This window comes from Rhinolophus hipposideros (assembly GCF_964194185.1).
Source record: "Rhinolophus hipposideros genome assembly, chromosome: 9".
Lineage (NCBI taxonomy): Eukaryota > Metazoa > Chordata > Mammalia > Chiroptera > Rhinolophidae > Rhinolophus > Rhinolophus hipposideros.
In genome coordinates, this window is record NC_138055.1 from 6,836,670 (window position 1) to 6,861,948 (window position 25,279).

At 38.3% G+C, this 25,279-nt stretch overlaps 1 protein-coding gene across 2 annotated transcripts in view; it reads right to left on the minus strand.

The window, feature by feature from the left end:
• XPNPEP3 (X-prolyl aminopeptidase 3) overlaps positions 1 to 25,279 on the minus strand; it is a 50,735-nt gene that overhangs the window by 16,899 nt on the left and 8,557 nt on the right. The window contains exons 2-8 of one of the 2 annotated variants that reach the window (XM_081058608.1): positions 20,166 to 20,282; positions 19,114 to 19,261; positions 10,584 to 10,991; positions 8,074 to 8,276; positions 3,131 to 3,193; positions 2,184 to 2,297; positions 623 to 708 (exon numbers count right to left, since the gene is read on the minus strand). In XM_081058608.1, the coding sequence (XP_080914734.1) occupies positions 623 to 708; positions 2,184 to 2,297; positions 3,131 to 3,193; positions 8,074 to 8,276; positions 10,584 to 10,935 (818 nt within the window). In that variant the 5' untranslated portion in view covers positions 10,936 to 10,991; positions 19,114 to 19,261; positions 20,166 to 20,282. The remainder of the gene's footprint in view (positions 1 to 622; positions 709 to 2,183; positions 2,298 to 3,130; positions 3,194 to 8,073; positions 8,277 to 10,583; positions 10,992 to 19,113; positions 19,262 to 20,165; positions 20,283 to 25,279) is intronic. The other variant, XM_081058607.1, reaches the window with a different exon arrangement.

Sequence of the window (25,279 nt, forward strand, 5' to 3'; positions counted from 1 at the left end):
AATTTAGTCATCAGACAAGGATTTGGGAATATTTTACATGCTGATTGTGGGGCTCACCCTCTCTGCAGCAACCACTCTTCCAGGATTTTCCCTTATCTTTCTGGCTGTTTTGCCAGCACCTAACTGTGTCCTCCTACACCTTAAGCCAATAAGGCTACAGTTTTCTGCTGCCCAAGCTGTGTGGACAGGGGAACGCCTTCAGGTAAAAGCCCCAACCACTCATATTACCATTATGGTTCTTCTGTCAAAGAGACGCTTTTATGCAGTGTCTGCCAGTTTTTGAAAGCTCTCTGATACCTTCAAATACTTGTTTTTAATATTTTGTCCAGATATGATAATTATTGTATGCGGAGGGTTAGTCCAGCCAAACTATTCTACCATAACCTAAATATTAATTTCGTAATCAGAAAATAAAAACCTTGAATTTGTTTTTTGTGTGTGTTAACTACGTGTTTCTAGGTGACCGATCCTGTGATATGATAAATAAAATAATCTTAAAAAATAATCAGGAGCTTTGCAAAGGCAGTTAACCTGAGCTGGAGGAGACCTGTGTATTTCTTTAGTCATTTGTTCCAAATACATCCATATACCTAAGAAGTAGTGAGATTTGTATAAGCCTTACCTGCCATTGACAGGCCATGTACGGGTGATGTCACTCACGTAGCAAGAAGACTCACAACCTCCATCTAGCAGCACCATTTCCCCATCCTGAAACAAAAGTAAGATAGGTCAAAGTAGGTGACCTCATGATTGTCAGTTGTTTCTTTTAATTTAAACTGTTTGTGCCTTTCATTATATATATATATAATATATATTACATATATTATATATATTATATATGTTATTCTAATTTAAAGGAGAGTAATCTTCTCTGGTTCCTTCTCTCAAGAAACAGCATGTAAAATTTTCACATGAATTTACATTGCCTAAAGAACGGTGCCACTGCATAATGGTTAAATGCAGAGGCTCTGGAACCAGACTGCTTGGGTTTGAATTTACGAGGTGTAAACATCAGCACGTCATAAATGTTACCATTATCACTATTAATTAAAATCTTATGTAAGTTGGCATGTAGGGCCTTATTCAAATACAATTACCCATAAGCGTTTAATTTTAGAATATCACTTCCCCTTTTGCTCCTCCTCAAAATATATGTGGGGAAAGAAGAAAACTTTGGTTATATCTCTGTCTTACTGTCATGTTACATTGTAATTATCTATTTATGCCCTTGAAGATAGGGTGTCTTATTCATATCTAAATAAGCACAGAACTTGGCACATACTAGAATAATGGTCACAGGAATTCATATATATTAATGGCAACTTTGAAGAATAGATGTGTTTTTTGTTTCTGGCAAAATGATAAAATAAATTTCCTATTAGAAAACAACTAGCGTTATCTTAGACTTATGAGTTAAAAAAAAAGAATATTGTTTTGGGCATCGTGTATATGTGATACAAGTATCTAAAAGAAAATCAAGGGAATGACAAACAAAAACATTTAAGATCCAGTTCCTCTTGCTTCCTAGGTGGTCAAATGTGGGAGGGAGGCAGTGGGGTGGCAGAGCATAAGAATACACAAGTAGATACAAGGTACTAGGAGGTACAAAACAATACAAGGTAACATTCTAGCTCTTGAGGTGAATGACTGGTTCATGCATGTTCATGAAAAAAATTATGCTGTATCATTCACATGTTTGCTGCATTTCTTTTACAGAATTTACTGAATATTAAAATAGATAATAAAAGGTGGACTTACAGGAATACACAATTCTTTGGGAAGAAAACCATAAAAGATAAATGTCCCCCAGATAATAGAGTATTCTTAAAATCTGTCTCCTCCCATATGCTTGGCCCACTGTAGCTACCAGGCCTCAGAGCAGGAGTGGTACAAAATAAAATGAGCAGAGGCTTTAGAATAGAATACCCGGCTCTGCACTACCCAGTTGGCTAATTTTTTAAAGTTTATTTTCCTCACCTATTAAACAGGCATGTTATTAATTGTCCCTATCTTACAGTGCTAATTTGAGGATCAAATGAGATAAGGTCTGTAAAAGCATTTTATTAACCATAAAGTACTTTGTAAATGGCAGTTTCTTTGTGAAGGCGGAAGGGTAGGTGACTGGGTTTTCTACGAGGGCACCTGGAACCAGAGGGAGCAGCACTGAAGGGCATTTTGTGTACCTTGATGAGTTGATTATTCTTCACGTAGTGCAAAGTATTTGATCGATTACCTCCAGCGACCACAGGTGGGTAGGCTAAGATGTCTGCTCCCCGGGCCCGGCATTCAAATTCAAACTGAAAAACAAAGTAAAATATGACTGAAGAAAGGATTTCCTTAAGGCTGTCCCAGCTTGGGTTCTCGTCAACAGCTCATACTTCCATTTAAGTATGTATCGTAAGTTATTACCAGAAAACTATTCGTTATAATCTAGCCAAACTTTTTATGCTGTGATTGCAGGCCACTTCTTTTATTCTCACCTCAATCCTATTATTCAACCCTATTATTAAATCTGTTTTTTTCTTCTGAATGCTTGAAATTCCCTATGATTTTCACATTGTTAAGTCCAGAAGAGGACACAGAAAACCCATGATCAAGTCTGAGTAACGAGAGAGTCAGGTAAAGTTTCTGTTTGTTTAGTCTTATTTAGAGAAATACTAGAATATGGCTTACATTTTTAACAACAGCTCTAAATGATCAATACCAATCTTTCAAATAGCTACCAACCTGCATGCTCTGGAAAAATGAAGAAGGATGCTAGGCAAATGGTAAATTCTACTATTTTCACTGTCTGAGGATGGTGCTGGAGAACGGGCGAGTATCCGCTATTAGTAGCCACTGCATTACCTCAGTTTCTCTTCCTTCACCTTTACTTAAACAAGTATTATTCTTCTCATCTCACATTTGTGTAGGCCTTTCCTTTTACTGTTTGATTCTGGAATTTCTTCATTTTGTTGTAGCTCTGTATATTTTAGACTCATCTAATAAATTACCAGTGACATTGGCAAACCAAATCTTCTCCACTGACATCTTGGTCACTTCCATGGATGTCAACTGGATACCACTGCAAATCAATGGAATTACTTTCTACTTGCCTCCAATAAGAGCTTTCCAGTTTTGCCAAGCTCACCTTAGCATAAAGGAAACTCTCCTCCACGGGGGCTTTACTGGCAAACATGGTCTCTATGAAAGCCTGCAACGAGAATGGAGGATGAAAAGAACAGTCTCATTTTAACTATGTTCCTTACTCAAATATTCAAGATACTGGAGCTCAAATGAAAAGCACCCTTTCTCCCATTTTGTTGACCTGAAGTTGTGAATTTGTGGGCATGATAATACCGATTTCCAAAGGGAAAAATACTGCTTTCAGGGATATTGATGACTGAAATATTCATTAATTGATGACTGGAATATGAGATTGACTGATGACAGATTTAGTCAAAGGATACCCAACTTTCTCAGCTTGAAGAAATACTGTATGTTGGAATAAGCTACATGGAAGCACATGTTTCCATAGTCTTGGAAAGCATGAAATTATGAATTGAGTGGTCCAGTCTACAGTAGGGTTTCCCAACCTTAGGACTACTGACATTTTGGGCTAGATAATTCTTTGTTGTGGAGGCCATCCTGTTAAGTCAGAATGCCAGTAGCATTCCCCAACTGTGATAATCACAAATTGCCAAATGTCCCCTGGGGGACAAAGCTGTCCCCAGTTGAGAACCACTGGCCTATAGTACAAGTATTTTAATTTTCTGTGATAGCCACGCAATATGTGTGTTTTCTATTTTTATAAACATATTTGTACATGTTTATAACTCACCACCACTGTATCTTGTTCCAAAAAGGATTTTGATTAGTAAAGATGGATACATAAAATACAAGATAGCATACAATTCATGGCAGAATCAAAGAAAAGCAAGGCTTGAGGGAGCTGCCCAAAATAATACTACACACCATAATGACCTTCATGATTACCGTGACTACTGTGGATGGACCACAAATTTCTGAGTTTTCTAGTAGCCAATATGAAACAAGAAACTCTATCAGCTATATAATTTCCAATGTCTGTGGAATAAAAACAAATCAGTCCCACAGGGATCTGACGACATGATACTACCTACAACTAGCAAGGAATTTCTCTCAAGTTGTTATATTTTAAGAATAGGGCTACCCCGGTGGCTCAGGCAGTTAGAGCTCCAGGCTCCTAACTCCGAAGGCTGCCGGTTCGATTCCCATATGGGCCAGTGGGCTCTCAACCACAAGGTTGCCAGTTCAATTCCTCGAGTCCCGCAAGGGATGGTGGGCTCCGTCCCCTGCAACTAAGATTGAACACGGCACCTTGAACTGAGCTGCCGCTGAGCTCCCGGATGGCTCAGTTGGTTGGAGCGTGTCCTCTCAACCACAGGGTTGCCAGTTCAACTCCTGCAAGGGATGGTGGGCTGCGCCCCCTGCAACTAGCAACGGCAATTGGACCTGGAGCTGAGCTGCGCCCTCCATCACTAAGACTGAAAGGACAACAAATTGAAGCTGAACAGCACCCTCCACAACTAAGGTTGAAAGGACTACAACTTGACTTGGAAAAAAGTCCTGGAAGTACACACTGTTCCCCAATAAAAATAAAAAATAAAAGTCTTTAAAGAATAAATACAATGTGCAAAGGAATTTTTAGTAACACTTCTCAATATACAAGGTAATGAGTGACATCACCATAAAGTCCAACAGAGGAAAAGCAAGTGGAATGGCAGTAGGAATACCTGCATGGCTTGCTCCCTTTTCTCATTCTGATCTTTCCCCACGTTTTGTCCTTAGAGAGGCCGTTCCTTACCACCCTATTTAAATTAGCACTTTCCATCACACTCCCACCCCTTTCATTGCTTCATTTTTTCCTTCACAGCATTTAATTCCAGCTGACTATGTATCACAGGTTTGCTTACTCTCTCCTCAACTAGAATGTAGTCTGAGGACAGGAAGACAGGGATGGCCTGTTTTGCTCACCACTGTATCCTTAGACTCTAGAGGAGTGTCTGGCACCATAGTGGGCACTCGATAAATATTTGCTAAATGAATTAACAATTCAAATAGTTAAAGGATATTTATTTTTTATATACACAAATGTTGATAAATAACTAGTTAGCACTATATTTTTAGTGTGAAGCTAAAACAAAAAAAAAGAGTGGTAGTTCTAAGAGAGACTCACTCACTCAAAAGAGGGATTCCTTCATCTTTTTCTTAATTTCCTTTCAAACCTTTATTGAACAGCACAGAAACCTTTCACACTGCTATGCAGACTAAACAGAACAGAAAAGTTCCTCTTGCTTCCTAGGTGGTCAAATGCCTAATCTTGTTTTATTTCTTTTCGTGATGAATGTGTTTTCTGAGTCCATTTCTTTACAGATGAATCCAGGTATAGATGGTACACGGTTTAAGTGCTACCTATCATTACTATGTGCGTGATGTCCTTCCTATAAAGATCAAGGGGCAGACTTTATGACCGCCACTTCTTATTAGGATTGTCTTGTCACAGTGTAGCCCATACTCCCAATGAACACTTGACCCTCTTACTTCACCAGGTGCTACTTAAATGTTTGTTACTTTTAATCTTTAAAAGTATAAAGTGGGTTTTCTCTCCTTTTCACTCTGTGCATCTCATAATCAGAACACATCATGAATGGACACTGTACAGCTGTAGAGACAGGAGAGCAGGAACGATTTCATAAAGGATTTTTGTGTATGTGTCCACAGGCAGGTGATGTGCGAGTCGGGAGACTGACATTTGAGATCGTGCCATTTGGAAAGGAGGGGAAGGGCACTCCAGGCAGAGGCATGACACGAACCTATGGCCCATCTCAAAGAGTTCAGTAAGGCTGGAGTATTAAGCACATGTGGAAGAATGAGATGAAGCTGGAAGGGTAAGCAGAAGGGGCCAGATCATGAAAGTTGAGGGAGCATGTTGAAATTCAATCCTAAAAACAACAAGGAGACACCCAAAGAACTTAGTAGGGGAGAGACAGTTAGATTTATTTAAAGATCACTATGGATAGGGTAGAGTTAGACTCAGGCAATAATGGAAGCAAGGAGACAGCAAAGGGACACCAGATGTCCTAGTGTGCTAGGCATCGGCTGAAATGGCAGCTTGCTATTCAGACCCAGGCCTGTCTGTGTTCCACTACACGATCCTGTCTCCCTGGAAGTGGACTTAGGCACTAGGTAATTAGATATAAGGCTTAGGGAGAAGCACTGATCTAGATAACTTTCACATTTCTATCTAAGGTAACTGGGTAGATGTCGCTGTTATTACCCATGAAAAAGAATACCGGAGGAGTCAGGTCTGGTAGAGCTGGTAGAGTACACGTGTAGATAATTAGAGGAAACTCAGGTAGAGATGTCCAGGAGGCAGGATACATGCTCAGCCACAGGAGAGACCCGACCTGGACAACCCCGTTTTTACTTCTGGGCACATATTCTACCGAGTCTCCTCTTTAAAGGGTACTAAACTCTAATATCAAGGTCCTTCACTTATTTAATACCAAATCAGAGTGTAAAAACCCCAATTGACCAGTATCACATAGGCACATATTCTATGTGGTTTGCCCCCTAAAAGAAGGGAAACTTACATTTGGGCTGAACAACACAAACACGGCATAATCATTCTTAAGGAAACTATTTTGCCTCCAATCCAAAAATCTTACAGAAACATTTTAGAGCAGAATAGGAAACACTTAAGGAATATGATCACAGGTAGTTAGTTAGACGTTGTTCATTAAGACAAAGAAGGCCAAACTCCATTTCCCCGTGAGTCTTTACTGGGTTGGTAGATAAACACCACAGACTTCATACTTCTAAATTTTAGCACAACACTTAAAATCGTCTCTCAATATAATGGTGTGGATGAGTGACAGAAGTGTGGGTCAGAATACTCCCAGGTCAATTTATAACTGATTTGATACCTTCTCCAAAACAGATCGTTGACTGATACCAATTTCCCTGGAGCCCTAAACATTATCCCACAGATCTATTCTTAGCTTCTCTTCCTTATTTAAAAATCAATGATTAGAAGGAAGACAAAGAAATATGCTTATCACATTTGTAATTAGTCTTTGCTGGTCTGGCCACGGCTAGAACAGTGGACACTGTGCTTGAAGAAGGACTCTGACAAAGTAGAACGTGCACTGAGGAAGGTCACCAAAGGAAGGAAAAAGAGGGAACAGTTACGGAAAACAAGGCTTATTTTGGGAAAGACTATAGTAGAGCACAGAAAAGTAGCTTTCAAATGTTTGTGTGCTATTATGCTCTAAGGGTAATTCTAGGAGGCCTGGAATGAGCTTGAGCTGTTTCAGTTCCTGCAAAGAACTGATTCTGATCAAGGCCTGACACATACTACTAGTGTTGAGGGGAGTTGCAGAGTAGTTTGTATCCGCTTGTCAGTACTGTCAGTGATGTTAATGGTTTGTACTTGGTCTCCAAGAGAACTCCAAAGGGCTTTGTTGTTCCATAGCAGGAATGTGCCAGTGACCAAAACTAAAATCCCTAGCTGAGATTCCATTTTGGGTTCCCAGGTGTTCCATGCATGCATATGTGGTTCCTGGTCCACAAGAGAAAACGTGTACTGCCCACCTCTTCCTGAGGAAGGGCCACAGGACCCTGCGCCTGGCTTCTCCAAATCCTTGCTGTGAGACGGCCATTGGCTGTCATAGGTATTGTTCCCTTAATACTGTTGCTACACTACACTGTACCCTTTTCCTGTAAAAACTGCAGATGTTAAGCATTGTCATTTGGGGTCTTTTTTAACCACTGAACTCTGTTGAACTGCCACTATTGCAGTTATGGTAGGGAAAGGAAATAAAATTACCTTATGTCGTTCCAAGGAGAAACGACTAAAATCCTGGGTGAAAAGATACAAGAAGGCAGATTTATTTGGCCTTGCAAGGCACTGAGCAAATCTCTTGATGTGTTCACTAAATGTCGAAGGAGAAGCTGGATGCTCATCTGCCGTGAGATTATTGCGTTGGGTCCACAGTCTCAAGCTGCCCACTGAACCCTAACAGCTTAGAGCTTTGCCAGTAGGAAGCATACCTGTGACGTCAGCTTCCCAGCAATCTGCATTCGCTCAATTTCAGCAGGAGATTTGATGAGCCGGAGGTGCTGTATTAGCTGCTGGACAGCTCGAACCTTGTTCTTGCTCTTTGCTTTGACCTCAGTCAGACTTTGCATGTAGTCAGAGTGAAGCTGTGCGTGAGCAGGCCTCATCCAGTCATACCACAGTGTGTTTGTCTCAGCTTAAAATGAGAAGCCAAACACTAAATTTAAAAGAAAACAGCAGCAACAACAAATACCTACTGTCACAAATGACTTAAACGAGTCAAAACTATAAAACTTAGACTATGGAACTCCAAAGGGTTGAGCACAAATTCTCTCAGGAGTGAAGTGATTGATGGGTTTGATCATAAATCACTGGAATGGCCACGCCCTGAAAATCACAAAATATTCTGAGACTGAATAGACAGCTTTTCTAGCCCCAAAGTTCAGTGTCCTTTATAAAGACAATGGATGGGACTAAAGCCATGTACAAGCTTTGATTTTACTTATTATTTATTAACTGTTAAAGAACATTTACATCAATAGTTCTCCACACCACAACTGAGCTAGAGGCATTGTTGAATGATTGGACTCAAAAGGACAGAAAAATGTACTTAGATCATGACTTTACGGTTAAAAGCGGGCCATCCCATCACAAACAATCTCCGTATTGGTGAAAGGAAGTTCTTCTTTCAGTGAGGAGCAATTATTGATAGCTATAAAAACACCACAGTGGGTAATATGTGCTAATCCACACTTATCCACGATATCTTGTCTTTCCCATCTGCTATGTATTTTCGTTATAGACAATCACAGCTCATCTCTAAACTTTAGAGATCCAAGGAAATGGCCTATATTTGCTTGAGATATAAAACAAGCAGGCTCATTATGAAAATGATTTCCACTTATACCAGGTTTATATTTGTTCCTATCCTTTTTTTCCCCTCTGACAGTAGCCTATGAGCAGCCTTCCCAACAGTCTAAGTCTGAAGGGTTGAATGTTTTATACAAAGTAATTTGGGATAGAGGAGGAGAAAAAACTAAAAAAGTTTGATGGGATATGTATGAGTCATATAATCTCCTAAATATTTTCATTTTTAAATAAAAATGATTTTAAATGCTTATTACATGTGAAATGCTAATCTTTTTAATAAAAATTTAGTTGTAGTTTTTAAAACCACTACTATCTGTTTTTAGTGCCCAACATTTTTAGGTTTCTAAACTTTAAAATTAGTATGATTTCATAAATCTTTTCCTGTGCCTAGAGCTTTTATCTAGTAAACTATTAACATTAAGAATGATGAATGAGAAGTACTTTTGAGAAACATGTTTAATGTAAGATTTTAACAACACTGGAATAATGAAATTTAGAGTTTTGAACATGACCGCCAGCAACTAATTCAAGAAATCAAAAAGCTATAAAGAAAATGATTCTGTGCCCCACAATTATGTAGACTTTGAAGATATAAGAAAGTTCCACTAGCTTAACTGGGTAATTATCTGTAGAATATAAAATGTTTTATAAAGTAATGAAAAGAATTCAAACATTTTAGAATGTGCATATTCAAATAAGTATTTTCTTTCAAAGGAGTCTTTGTAGGGAACAAGTCCAGTAAATTCCATGATTGGTGGAAACCCATTTTGGAATTCTCTTTTAGAACCTGACTTCAGAAATGGTTTATAAACCATACAAGAAAATCAGACTGAAATTTTACAATCATACATTATTTTGTCTAAAATCAGTATTTTCCAACTTGATCATCTATCTTATTTACCAAATTGGCTCTAAGAAACTTTTGGATACTTCAAAAAACAAAAAGCTTCCAGAGCTGTAGGTTTACAAGAATCACTGAGGATAGTTTATAATGTAGTGCAGGTTCTGAAAAGTTCCAAAAAAAGGATCCCAAAACATTGTGAGTTATAATTTCACCAGAATTAATGTAGAGAAAGTGCCTATTTTGAGGGGTACGAACTCAATGATGTATATGAATCACCTAAAAATCTTGTTGAAATGTAGATTTAGTGCATACCGAGTGTGGGCCTGAGATTTTACATTTCCAATACCTACTATGCATTTGTAATTCTAATATGCATCACCAGGTGATTGTGATGCTGGTGAAGCACAGATTGTTCTTTGAGAATATTGCCTCCTTTGGAAGAGTTGGCAAAAGCAGTAAAAAGCAGTGGTCAAAGGTCAACAGGCTGCTCAGTGATTTCGAAGAGTGGCCCACGCCAACCTCCACTTTAGAAGGAAATTCTTTCTCTGAGATTTCAAACTAGGACAGTTACAGTCTGTGTGAATGAATAAACTAATAAGATTTGGCAAGTGAATAAACGAAGTCTTTAAAGTAGCTTAGTCTTGTGGAAAAGATTTATGTTCCCTTCTTGGTGCTCAAGAACGCTGCTACAGATGACCATTTTAGGAAACTGAGAACTTTGTCTAAATAGGGAAGGAAGGTCTCAATCCTGATCTGGCCTGTGATTTGACTTCGGCTCCCATCTGTTACCTTTCAGTTTGGGTACCAGATGTTGAAATTCTTCCAGCGTGTAGGCTTCGTCCACTCCGGTTAGAGCTATTGCTCCATCAGCGCCAGATCGCGGACCATCCCACAGTTCTCGACTGGGATCTCGCCGAGGCACAAAAAGCATGGCCTTGTGTGCTGGTAACTGCTTGCCAGGGAGGCTTTGAAGGACCAGAATGCTATCGGGCTCTTGGAATCCACACAGGTACAGGAAATTGTTGTCTTGGTGGAAAGTGTAGGGGATATCGTTGCTCATGTAGTATGTAGGGTTGGACAGCAGAACGACTGTCTGGTCTGTCCCACTCTGCCCTTGAGTTTCCTTGTGGATCACAGACATTAATTTGTGTCTGCGAAGTGCATATTCCACCTGGGATAGTCCCGGAGTCACCTCCCCTAGAAATGACAAACAACAGAGATGCTTTGTATTTCCATAGTGTCAAAGTACTTCAGGTCGTTTAATATTAGATGGATATGCCCAAGTCCATTTCTTCAGTTTATACCAAATGTCATCATAGCACACGGGTAATTTGGAAATAACCCAGGTTTAAAAATTATTTCTATTCCATTGCAGAAATTTGGAAGAAAAGATTGTTAAATGTGGTTCTGCCTGAAAACTGGGATCATGACCCCTTTAGATCTCTTCCGGGTTTCTGGTTCATTCTTTTACTCATTCAATCAAATATTTATTGAGTATTATTATGTGGAAGGCATAATTAAGCATATAATCAAAGTTGTCCCGAAGTTTCAATATATAAGGTGAGGAGAAGGCTCACATTATCTGTGTATGACTTTCCCAAAAGAATGAAAGCTCCATGAAGACACAGATTTTTGTCTGTTTGTTCAATGTTATATTCCCAGGAGCTAGAATACAACTGGAATATAGTGGACATTTGATAAATATTTGTTATCTATAGTTTTTAACATAACAGAGTTTAAGGCCAAAAAGCTTTCCCTGATTTCAAGTCCTAACGCATAATGATAACTTTCTAATAGGACTTTTCATTCTCTACCTTATATTAACAGTGATCTCGGTGTAAATAACCCCCTTAAGATCAGGGCCATCTTTGTCATACTCCAAAAACTCTAATATTACCTACTTCCTGGGGCTGCCATGAGAATCAAATTTGATAGAGCATGTGGTTTTTCAGGATTGCAGACTCTCTAGAGAATCTTTTGAAAGTCATGGATTCATTCTGTTTAAGCACATACAAACTTTTGACACAATTTCAAGAGGCTCAGATTCCCTTAAGTCCACTCCAAAAGCCTAGATGAACAGTCTCTGTTACGAAGTGCTATGTGTTACTTCTTAATATTAGTACTGTTAGTACCTAGCCTGGCTGCTAGCCCAGTGACGACTGGATGCAGTCTCCCCTTCTGAAATGGAAAACATGCCTGCTTTCACTTTATGTTCCAGAGCAAAAGAACTACTATAACAATCACTCACAAAGGCTGTATCCCTCAGCCCACACTGAGCAATAATAATAGTAAAACACATTGGATGCTTACTATGTGTCTGGTCCTATTATTTACATGGATCAATTCATTTTATCTGTGTAATGACTCTATAATGTGGGTTACTATTATTATTCCTTGTGGTAGCCAGTCTCCATATGCAAGTATGGAAAGAGAGCCATGAAACATTGCTGTATGACAGTTACTGGACACAGTAGATATATGATCCCCACTATTTAAAAAAGGAGAGGGAAAAAAATTTGAAAAGAAGCAGGTGACTGCAATTTATCTGGCCAGCTTACTTAGATATAATTTACATACAATACAAGTGACCCACTTAAAGTATATAATTAAATGGTTTTTGCTATATTCACAGCATTGTAAAACCATCACGACCATCAATTTTAGAATATATCATCACCCCAAAAGAAACCACATGCCAATTCGCAGTCACTTCCTATTTCCTCCCAATCACCCCTAGCCCTTGGCAACTGCTACCGTGTTTCCCTGAAAATAAGACCTAACCGGAAAGTAAGCTCTAGCATGATTTTTCAGGATGACATCCCCTGAACATGCGCCCTAAGACGTCCTTTGGAGCAAAAATTAATATAAGACCCAGTCTTGTTTTCGGGGAAACATAGTAATCTATTTTGCTTCTATGGATTGGTTCATTGTAGAGATTTCATATAAATAAATACAGGCACACAATACGTGGTCATTAGTGACTTAGACAACTTTTTTTTATCATTTCCCCAATTATCCTGAAATTAATTCCTTCTAATGTCTTACATAAATCCAATATGTTCTTTCCCTACCACCTTCCGTACAATGAGATCCCTTTCTGAAATTTCTTCTCCTTCCATAACAATTGCACTCCAAAAATCTTAGGCTCAATACATGTTTGTTTTTAGACAATTTTCATTTAAAAGTCTTTCCTGATTAGCCCAAATCTTGTTGATTTGTCCCTCGGAGTTGTTTTTCGAGCTAACTATTTCATTTCCTTATACACAAACCTACAGTTGTATACACATGTAATCACATCATACTGATCTCTTTCAGTAGTTAAACATTTTCCCCTTTTCCTTTGTTGTTTTGTTGCTCACTACCTTTCCCTCCTACTCCATATCAGCACCATGCCCATGCTTGTAATCTGTTGTGTATCCTTTTCTATTTTTCTCAACACTCAGAAAATCATACATGCATATACCATATACCTGCACTAGCGTTTTACAAAAAGGAGATATTATACACTCTTTCCTGTATCTTGCTTTTCTAACTATACCTCATGAAAATCCCTCCCACCAAATCATCTGGCATAGTTTCAATTCATTCTGCTTGCTGTCTTCATAATATTTCTTGGGGTGATGTGTCCTAACTCATTGAGACATTTCCATACTGGTGGGCATTCATGTTGTTTTCAGCTTTTTGCTATTATGATAAACCTCTTTGTACTTATATCCTGGTACTTTCATGCCGTATATACTGGTGCTTCTATTTCTAGGGGATAGTCCCAGGAGAGAAATTGCTGTTTGAATTTTCTTAGAGCTCATGTTCAGTATACATAACTCAGTTGTTTAATAAATGGACTTGGAACTTTTATTTTTGTTTTACCTACGTATAGTTTACCTCTCCAGCAAATCCTGTAGTTTGCATTCCATTAATAAAATAACTTTTTATTTAACTTTTGTTTATCTACAATAGAAAAAAATTACATTTTTATTAATGAAGTTGGTAAGAAATAAAAGATATACACAAGAGATTGCCTTACAGGCCAGTTTGAATCAGACAAAACAACAGAGTTGGGCCTAGAAGAGCTCACATCACATTTCTTTCTTTCGGGATTGAGCTGGCTAAGAGTCCCTCCCCTTGGGCTCTTGAACAGAATACTGAACTCTGTACTAGAGCCGAAGTACAGCTGAACTATTTACCCCCGATAATGATTCATGTTAAGCCTGCAACTCTTACCCAACACTGGAAATTTCCCATATTACCCAAGCAGTAAATACTCTTATAAAAGCAGAGGCTAGTTATATATAATTGGTGGATTATCCGACCTTTCCTTTTTGTCTCTTCATTTTCTCCGTTTTCTGTGCTTTGCTTTTGGTTAGTTCACACCTCAAGTCCATGTAATAAAACTCAATTAAAAATCAATTTATTTTGTGTTTTTCTTTTAATTTTGTAAAGTAAGAAAATTCACAATTTTAATGACCTTAATCTCTCATTTTCATTAATGAGAGTATATATTTACATATGTTAGAAAATAATTTCTGAAAAAAGGTGTAATTATCTTTTCGCAAAATCAAATCAAAGCAGGATTGGAAAACCATCTTTTACAACCTTCAAAGCATTCCTCTTTGCTGAATCCAATTTCCTACAATTGACTATCTGAGAAATATGTAAAACATTGGCTATATTTTCCCAAACTTAATAATTATCAACACTATGGAGTGATCAGTAGCTAAATGCTCCAAGCTTCTGAAATCCCAAAGTGACCAAGAACTCTTGGTCAAGACAAAAAAATTATCCAAAGAAAAAGACAGCTTTCTTATCATTTGAAGGAGAAGGAAAAAAAGGGTGATAAAGCGATGAACTTTAATCCTACAGGTAATCCTGGCAGTTGTGATGGCCTTTGATCACAGAACTAACCATTACAGTCAATCTGGACTGAATGTCTTCTGATAAAACTATATCTGAACAGACATTATGGCAACTTTGTCAAACTGTAAAGTATTAAGAAACAAAGTATTTTATCATGTGGAGTCAATTAAGGATAAGAATAGCATTCTAACAAGCTTATAAACCAATCAAATGCTTATATGTCATAAGCTTACTGTGCAAATAGCAAAGCCTCACAATCAATTCTAAGGGCCTGAAACCAAGAAGAAAAGCTCTCCTGGAACATTTAAGAATTGGATGTCTCAAGAAGATAAGAAAAATGTTCTTCATATTCATCAGCCAAGAGAGGAAAGTTTTATAAAGACTGAAAATAGATGGAAAAATGCAGATTTTTGGTACAATCTAGGTATGTATTTTAATTATTTCCTGGACTAACTAGGTTAGGATTTGAATATGATCTGGTCTGATTTTGAAGCAGCATTCTTGAAAAGAATTGTTTTATATTAGGTAGTTTTTATTGTACATAAGGAAATAGTTAACAACCCTATTTACTACTACCATGCAGTTGGAAAATAGGGGTAAAGAAAAAGCAAGTAAACGTTTTCTTTCTTTTTTAAAAATGTTTTCTTTATCAAATAAAACATACACTTCTCTGAAAAAATGAAATGATCAAATAAATAGTAAAAAAAATATTCTAAATAGATTATATTTGCATATATTGAGCAAAGCAAGCCAGACAGAAAGAGTACATACTGCATGATTCACCTTACATGAAATTCAAGAACAGGCAAACAATCTGTTGATAGAAACCGGAGCAGTGGTTAAGGGTGGAGGTGGGAACTGACTGGAGGGGGCAGCAGGGAACTTTCTGGGGTGATGGAAGTGTTCTATATCTTGACTGGGGTGTGGGTTGTACTGGTGTATACCTTTGTCAAAACTCACTGAATTGCATACTTAAGATCTGTGCAAATTCACTGAAAAAAAGTATATCACTCGCTAAACTTGAAAAAATGTTTATACCAAGACTTCTCCCAGTTGAATTTCTTATCAAAAATATCGTACAAAAAGAGACTTAAAAGTTTCCAGATCGTATTCTTTGGCACAGGTGTTACATACTGTTTTGTGGTTAAGTATGGCCTCTGAGTCAGGCTTTTGCGAATTGAAATCCTGCCTTAACCACTTACTGAGTAACTTGTCTCAACTACTCTGTGTCTCAGTTTCCTCATCTACAAAATGGAGATAATAATAGCACCCACTTCACAAAATTGTCGGGAGGATTGAATAAGTTAATAAAATACTTAGAACAGTAACACTATGTAAATGTTAGTTATAATTATTACCACAGTACAGATTTACACTTGAAGAGGTTGTCACCCAGGTAATCCAAAGCCAGGTAGGACAACCACTATTCCTAACAGAGTATTCACACAGAAGCCCTGAAAAAGTCTTTGGCTTCTGCGCACAACAAGAATGAGTGTCAAATGATTCAGGAGATTTTGTTATTCAGTTCTTTAGAAGATTCCTGATTCTTGCCTCGGAATGATTCTTGCTAATCTGTGCCTCAGAGAATTTCTGGATATGAATGAGAAATATGAGTACGCACAAAGGTTACAGACAACTCATTTATTTTTAATGTACCAGTATTTAAACCCATGAAAATTATACTTCAAAATTTTCTTTTTCTCCTAGATTAAAAAAGAGAAATAATCGGGCCGGCCCAGTGGCTCAGGTGGTTGGAGCGCTGTGCTCCTAATGCTGAGGTCCTGGGTTTGATTCCCACACGGGCCGGTGAGCTGCGCCCTCTACAGCTAAGATTGTGAACAACAGCTCTCCCTGGAGCCGGGCTGCCTGAGCAGCTGGAGGTTGGCATGAGCTGTCAGTGGGCTGCTGTGTGCTGCCGCGAGCTACTGTTTGCCACCATGAGCTGCCGGTGGCCGGTGTAAGTGGCCGGCAGCCGGCGCGAGCTGCTGTGAGCTGCTGACTACCGGCCACCGACTGCCTCAAGCTGGCGGACGCCCAAGGCTCATAATACCAGCATCCACCAGGGAGCTGTGTCATACACAATTAGACTGAGAAACAATGGCTTTGAAAGGGAGGGGGCGGCGGGGAAGGAGAAAGAAGGGAGAGGGAAAAAGAGAAATACTCTATAATTCTGCACTAAATTATAGTTTATGGATTTTCTGTAAGCTAGTTACCAGTATAATGGTACCATGAAATGAGTAGTCAACATGTATCATACCTATAGACTAAATATATAGGTTTACTCACCTACAAATTTACATACATACAGACTGCAGTATTTACTCTGCATTAAAATCTAATTCAGAAGACGAAGACGAGGAAAATGTACAATCAACATGAATACATAGTTATTTTTAAAATTCCACAGGTACACAGGGAGTGAGAAAAGAAGACACATTACTTTATAAAAACAGGTAGGCCTTAAACTGAAATTGAAAAACTCTAAATACAAAACTTGTGTAGCCTGTTACTGGGCTTATCAAGTGTAATCTATAAAAAAGTGTTTTGAAATGGTTAAATACATGTAAAGTCATCATTCAGTAAATGTTTGATGGTGGTGATGCTAAAGATGTGAATGAATTTAAGAACTGAGTGTATGGGGATGAGGACACCAGAGAGGCATGGGAAAGGTACACTCTGCTTCACAAGGTGGCTTGTGGCCCCAACATTTGGTTCGTCCCCCTAAGTCACTAGGCATTTCACACACCCAGCTAAATAAATACCCCTCAGGCCGGTGGGATGCATCAGAAACATCCAGGGAGCTCTCCGAAACATGTGGCCTGAGATCTTCCCTTGAGATTCTTATTCAGCAAGTCTATGGGATTCTGGCATGGATGTCTAGTCTGAAACAGCTCACCCAGTGGTCTAGGCAGATTCAAACCACTTTTGATTTCCGTCACTTCTTGGACATATATCTTAATCTTTTTTTCTTTTTTTAAAAGCAAGGCTACGTTTATGTAAGTAGAGGAGAGACAAAGGGCGGGTTACTCTACAGAGCAGCCCTGTTCCTGCTGGGTAAAAGCAAAGCAAGGATCATCTATTTTAAGATTTTAAAAAGTATAAATATCTCCCCTTACCAAAGTAAATCTTGATCATTTAGATATTATTAAAGTCAACCGTGTTTGACACAACTTAAAAAAAATACACTCCTTGCTCAACGCAAAACTACAACCAATTTATCATTGAAAGATGGATACCTAACTGATTTTGAAAATCACTAGGAGATCCTGGAGGAGTCACTCTGACTACTTCCATCTAAAGCAGTAGTAGCACAACTAGAACAGAATTTCTTTATGCTCCATATGATTCTGCCGAATGCTTTCCAAGTTATAGTTGTCTCAGGAAACTTGGGTAGGTATGGACAAGAGAAATCCAGGGGAAACAGCTCCCAAAAATTCAGAAGGAGCTGATGCAGTAATACCACTTCTAAGAATTTGTTTTAAGGAAATAATTGATCACAGTGTGTACACACACACACACACACACACACACAATTTATTCATATAAAAAAATAAGTCTGGAAAGATACATATACCAAAATCTCAATAGTGATTTTCTCTGAGTGGTATGGGATTACGAGTAATTAAAAAAATATATATGCTTATGTGTATTCTCTAATTTTTTTATTATATAGAACTTGTATAATAATTAGGAAAAGGATTGAAATATTTTCCAAAAGTTTTAAGTACTGGCAAGTATTGGGAAAATAATTATGTTAACCATGAAACCTTTTGGAGCTAACCGAGTATAGATGACATAATTTTGTACCCCAAACTAACAAATGGCTCTATAGAAGAGATTTTTAAAAATGTATTACATGCCTTTTAATTTTTCTTAATAATTTTCCTTCACCCCACAATCATTTTAACACACCCTATGTTTTGCATCTCTACATGAAGACAAATGATTAATACTTTGGATACTTATATAGCTTTTGCCTCTAAAAACTGTATACCTGACAGTTTCTTTAACATTGATAGTTGTTTTAAAATTTTATCTACTTCTTACCCTTCTCACTTACCCCAAATGTCCAAAACATTATGTCTAAGAGAGTAAAAATAAGGACAGGCATCCCATTTCCCCCATCACTGATATTAACACACATATATGTATATAAACATGTATGTATATATTTATTTACATTCTTTTTTTATATTTACATGCTTTTTTTATATTGTTAACATGCACATAACATACAAAGCAAACAGTCTATATACAGAGGGCATCATCTTGACAACATGATTACTAGTTTCAAAGCCTAGAAAATGCAGCTCACCATGTAAAAGTATCTCACCACAAGAAATCAATAATTTTCAAAGCTGGTAAAACTGAATATCAATTTTAATTAAAAAAAAAAATCAAAGTTACAGGTAGGTTGATAGGGTAGAGAAACACTTTATACCAACTGGATTGCTCTTAGGCTTACCTTACAGCTTTGAAAAACTCTGATTTCTTGTGTGTTTCAGTGGTGAGCTGCATTTCCTGAGTGTCAGTCGACTTTCCAGCAGGAATTCCAGTCTGATGAAGAATCAGCAAAAGGAAGCCCTCACTGAGAGACACACTGGTATCGCTCACTGAGTGGAGACAGTGAAAGAGTAACTTATTTCTAGAGGCAATTTAGATTGTTAATATATATGCTTACATAGAAAATACAGATTTAACTTCTCGTGGCAGAAGCAACAATTAATTGCTCTTGAAAACCTGACTGGTTTTTCTACAATGCATTTGGCTTTATTTTACCTCCCTCTTTGGGATGACATGCATTCACCATATCTCATCCCTTAACTGCCTTTTTAAAAGAACAAAATAAAACAAAAATCTTTAGGCATGAATTTGAGTGATAGTGATGACACATCTTGGAGAAGCAATGCTGCAATACTACAGCAGAAAAAAATTAGTGAGGCAAACCTTTATTAATTATAAAAATTAGTGAACATTTATCTGTTTTTTGCTATCACCTCTCAAAACTGTGACAATCAGATCCGAAAATCTTGATAATCTATACAGAAATATTTTTGGTAAACATAATTTTGAAATGAGTATTTCACACTTTCAAGAAAAACATGTTTTCTAAAACATTCAAACACCGTAGTTCACTAGGCATCAATAGTGAGAAAATAACTGTCTTAGAAAGTAACAGAACTTTTCTCTAAAAACCTCCTAAATACATACTTTTTACTGCTACTTCTGAATTGTAAGGCTTATCACGATATTTATGGCTCTAGATGGTGCTGTCAGTAGAGTCCCAGTAGCCACATATAGCTATTTAAGTTTAAATTATTTAAAACAAAAAGTTTAGTTTCTCAGTTGCACTAGCAACATAATAAGTATACAACAGCCAATGTGGCTAGTGGCTGCTATGTTGCACAGCACAGATGTAGACCATTTCCATTGTCGCAAAAAAAGTTTTACTGGATAGTACAGTTCTAGATAAAGCACCGAAAGAGGGAGACAGTTATTACAGCTCAAAGGCCTTACCTGGTCTGAGGAGGTGTGGGTGTGTAAAGGGGCTGGGCTGGCCCAAGTATCGGTTTGGGATCCTCCTCTCTGGGATGGGCTGCAGGGAGTACCTTCGCTGTGAACATGATACGCATCCTGAAGAAAAAAGAAAGATGAAATGGAACAACGAATTTAGAAGGTGCTCACAGTAGGTCTACATTTATCTATCTCCAGCACTTGGATGCTTTAGAAAAATGCCAACCAGTTTCACCTTCCGTATTTATATGGTCCTTCCTCTGGACCAGCCAGAGCCTGTGTTGGACCCTAGAAATACAGAAAGGACCTCATCTTTACCCTTAGCAACTCTAGTCTACTACGGTATAATAGAGGTTTATATGCACACAGTATGACTAAGGTATAAGGAACAAGAGGAAAGCAACAAAAAAAGCTGGGATGGGATATTTCACAGTGATAGCATGAAGCTGTGTCCTAAAATTCAGATAAAGAGAATTAACATTTTCATTAAGAATTATGTGAAGTGTAAGAAAATATGCACATGCTATCTCCTTAAATCTTGTTGTTTTTTAATAAATTTTATTGGGGAATAGTGTGTTTCCCCAGGGCCCATCAGCTCCAAGTTGTTGTCCTTCAATCTAGTTGTGGAGTGTGCAGCTCAGCTCCAAGTCTAGTTGCCGTTTTCAATCTTAGTTGCAAGGGGCATAGCCCACCATCCCATTCTCGAATTGAACTGGCAACCTTGTTGTTGAGAGCTCACACTCCAACCGAGCCATCCGGCAGCCCCTAGAGCAGCTCAGTGGCAGCTCGTTGTCTTCAATCTAGTTGTGGAGGGCGCAGCTCATTGGCCCATGTGGGAATCAAATCAGCAACCCTGTTGTTCAGAGCTCGCGCTCTAACCAACTGAGCCACCAGGCCGCTCTAAATCTTGGAATCTTAGTAAAATAATGAGTGAAAAATGCTTACTAATGGCAGACAATAAACACTATTATTAGCATTCACTCAACAAAGATTGAGTGTGATTAGTAAGAACACATGCTGTGAAAGATACAAGAATAAGACAAGAGCATCTGCTCTGGTCTTCGAGAATATACAGGCACACCTTGTTTTACTGCACTTTGCTTTCCTGTGCTTTGCAGAAATTGCTGTACCAGAAGAGATGTGTGACACGGAGTCTTTCTGTTGTGATCACAAAATACAGTGAATGCTGCTGTCAAATGCCATCCAATGGAAAGACAGGGATCTTCAATATGGAAGCGGCGCATCAAACTTTAGTAACAGTGTGTGACAAGTTTCAACTTGTTCGGTGCAGTCAGTTGGGTGTGAGCTAGGGTTGAGAGAAGGTGTGTCCTAAAGTGTGCCGTAAATCATCCTCCATCATGACAGCAGTCCGTGTCACACATTGCTTCTGGTATGGCAATTTCTGTCAAATAAAAACATTACGGTGTGTCCTCATCCACCTTACTCACCAATCTGGCCCTGTGTGACTTCTGGCTCTACCCCAAAGTCAAAATGACCATGAAAAGTAAACGTTTTGAATCAATTCAGGATATTGAGGCAGCCATGGCAGTGCAACTAAGGACACTCACAAAAGAGGACTTCCAGAACTGCTTCAGAAAGGGGCAAGAACAATGGGATGTGTGTTTGAAGCGAGGGGGAGTATTTTGAGGGGGATTAATGGCAATGTGTCTTTTACTGTAATAAATTTTATTTAAACATTCACCATATTGTTTGATCACACCTCGTATCTATTAATATGCCCTTCTTTAAACAAATAGTAGCATTCTATATTTGAGGAAGATACTATTACTTTCCATTTAAAGATGAGAAAAAAGATATACAGAAAGGTTAAGAAACTTGCCCACGATGAAGAAATACTATAACAGAACTAGAATTTGAACAACAATCTATAGAGCCTATAACCATTAGATTACACTGTCTACACTATCATTTCACCAGTAAAATAATTGAATGTAAAAAGTTAACCAATTTTTTAATGTTCAGATGAGACAATACTAGAATACTCAATCCTTCTATGAGGAAGCTAAACTCTTAACAAATGCAATGTAAAAAAACAAAAACAAAAAGAACTTTCACATGAGACATGAACTGAGATGTTTATTATCAGTAAATTAAAAAAGAAAAGTCCTGATAGCTTTTTACCTACATTCAAGTACACAGGATTTTGCCCAAGGTCATATACCAGCAGCCCGCTCTTATCTGTGGTTTCAGTTACCCATGGTCTGAAAATATTAAATGGAAAAATTCAAGAAATAAACAATTCATGTTTTAAATTGTGTGCTATTCTGAGTAGCGTGATGAAATCTCGTGCCATCCTGCTCTGTCCTGCCCAAGTTGTGAATCATCCCTTGCCCAGCATAGTCACTTAAGGAGCCACCTTGGTTAATCAGACCCACTGCGACGTATCGCAGTGCTTGTGTTCAAGTTACCCTTACTTAGTACCATGTTCACATTTTTGTTACAGTATAATTGTTCTATTTTTCTGTTGTTAATCTCTGACTGTGCCTCATTTATAAATTAAGCTTTTATTACAGGTATGTATGTATAGGAAAAGCACAGTATATACAGGGTTTGGCAATATTCAGTCTCAGGCGTCTACTAGGGGTCTTGGAATGTATCCCTCTTGAATACGGGAGGGGTGGCACTACTGTAATTAGTAGCAAACTGGTATATCCAGTCCTACTTCTAAAATATCCAATTCAATTCAAAGGAGAGCCATTTCCTTAGTTTAGATCCTCAATTCACCTGGACTTCTTCAATTGTCTCCTCTAATTGGTCTGCTTGTCTTGGGACCATCTCTCTTCAATTCGTTCTCTATAGGCTACCCTATTTCCAAAGTGATCCCTTTACTCCTTTGTCTCAATCTCTTCAAAGGTATTATCAATCAAATCAGGTTTAAAATTCCAGGATCTGTCCTTAACCTTCCAGCTCCCCACACAATGCTTAGAATTTTCTTTCAGAATATATGCTTCAAATTCTAGCCTAGCACCCTTCTTGATTGGGACGCTTCTCACTCCTCTGGCCTAATCCTCAAAAAACATATTGAAGCCATACTAAACTATTGGAAGAACCCCCAGCTAATTAGTCTGTATTGTAACAGCATTGGCCTTCAAAAATGCAGTTATCTTGGTGTATAATGGCCTTTGCCTGCTTCTGTGATTACCCAACTTCTCAAAAATTGGCTCCAACATGACTTAATCTGGGAAGGCTTCTCGTTAACTTCCCACCCCTATTGGTTCTGATGCAAACGCCCCTCCTCAAGACTCCTGTACTTAATTCTATTTTAATACCTACTACACTTGCATAATTGCTAATTGTGGGAAAAATTTTAGAAAAATTGGCCTTCATTGGCTGATGTGAACTTTTGTCTGTTAGCTTTTTTTTCCCTTACATGAAAGACTGCATGTGAGATGATGGTTACCTTAGGTCAGCTTTTTGTTCCCTCACATGAGACTGCATGTGAGGTGATGGTTAGCTTTTTGTTCCTTTGTTCCCTCATACGAGACTGCATGTGGGGTTCCCTCACATGAGACTACATGTGAAGTGATGGTTAGCTTTTGATTAGCTTTTTATTCCTTTGTTCCCCATATGAGAGACTGCATGTGAGGTGCTGGTTAGCTTTTTGTTCCCTCACATGGGTGATGGTTAGCTTAGGGTTAAGAAAATTTCTTCCTTGTCTTTTTCCCAGGAGAGATATGGAATGTTGCTTTCTGTCTGTATTGCCCGCATCAGCAGATGAGGTGAAGAAGTAACTAAGTTATATCAGAATGACGTAACAGGCATGTTGCCAGGCTTTGGAAGGCCTTGGGTCGATAATCCCAGGCAAGAACAGTAAGTATTGTTTGTCCAAATGAACTGGCCCTTCAGCCAGATAAGCAATATTCTTATCACAGTAATTGCTGAACCCTCCTCGAAGTGGCCATTCCCAGAGCAGGAGGCAGGAACAAGGAGGTTGGCTCTAAAGTACATCTGAAAAAATATATAAGACAGACCTCAGTTGGCAGTGTAAATTTCGTCATCCGTCCTTGATGATTCTTCATTTTAGCATGCTTGGGAACTAGCAAGCAGCAGTGGGAGATGCCTCAGCTTTCCCAGCTGCAGACCTGGCAAGGTTTTGATTCCTGACTGTTCCAGTGGTGTTTTCCCACGGTTTGGTGAGCTTCTTTGGCATAACATTGTGTGTGTATGTGTATATATATATATGTATATATATACACATACACACACAAATATATATGTACATATATATGTCATAACCACCTTTACTTTGTCATTAACATGTTCTATTAATTGCTTTTGTCTTTTGCTATTGCATATTGCTAAATAATTAGTCCCACTCTAGCACGTGCTCCTCTTTCTTTTCCCTGCCCGTCATTACACTAATTTAGTTTTCCAGTCTACTACAAACTTTTGGAAGGCAGGGGTGATTTGTTATTTGACTTCATCTCCCCAGTGATTAGACTTGGGATATAGTTTGAAGGTCAAAAGCCAGTAAGTCTGGCTTCTGATTAGATGCAGGGAGTAAACAGGGAAATTAAGGATTCTTAGGTTTGGGGCTTCAACAAGTGGGTGGATGGTATTTATATCATTAAATGCAATGGAAAAGATTGAGATAATTATTGGATATTCCAATGGAGAGGTCAAATAGGCAGTCTTAAGTTCAGAAGGGAAAAGTAGAAGGTTAGATATATAAATGAAGGTGTGCTAAGAATATAGATGGTATCCAAAGGCCTGGGACTGGATATTACCCAGGGAGATGGTGTGGATAAAGTCCAGGTACTGTACTATTTTAGTGTGAGAAGGAAAAGCACAGGAGACAGGAAGAAGACTAGAAGAATGTGGTATCTGGGAAGCTAAACAAGTGTTTCAAAAATGGGGAAGTGCTCAGCTGCATCAAGTGAAATATGCTAATATGAGGAGGCAAAGAGACCACTAGATTTGGCAACATAGACGTCACTGGAGGCAGTGCCGAGAATAATTTTAGTAGAGTACAGAAGATAGCAGCTAAAATGGGTGAAGGTAGTCAAAAGGTACAAAATGTCCAATAATGAGATAAATAAGTCCTGGGGATGTAATGTACAGCATGGTGACTATATGTAGCAATTTGTGTTGCATAT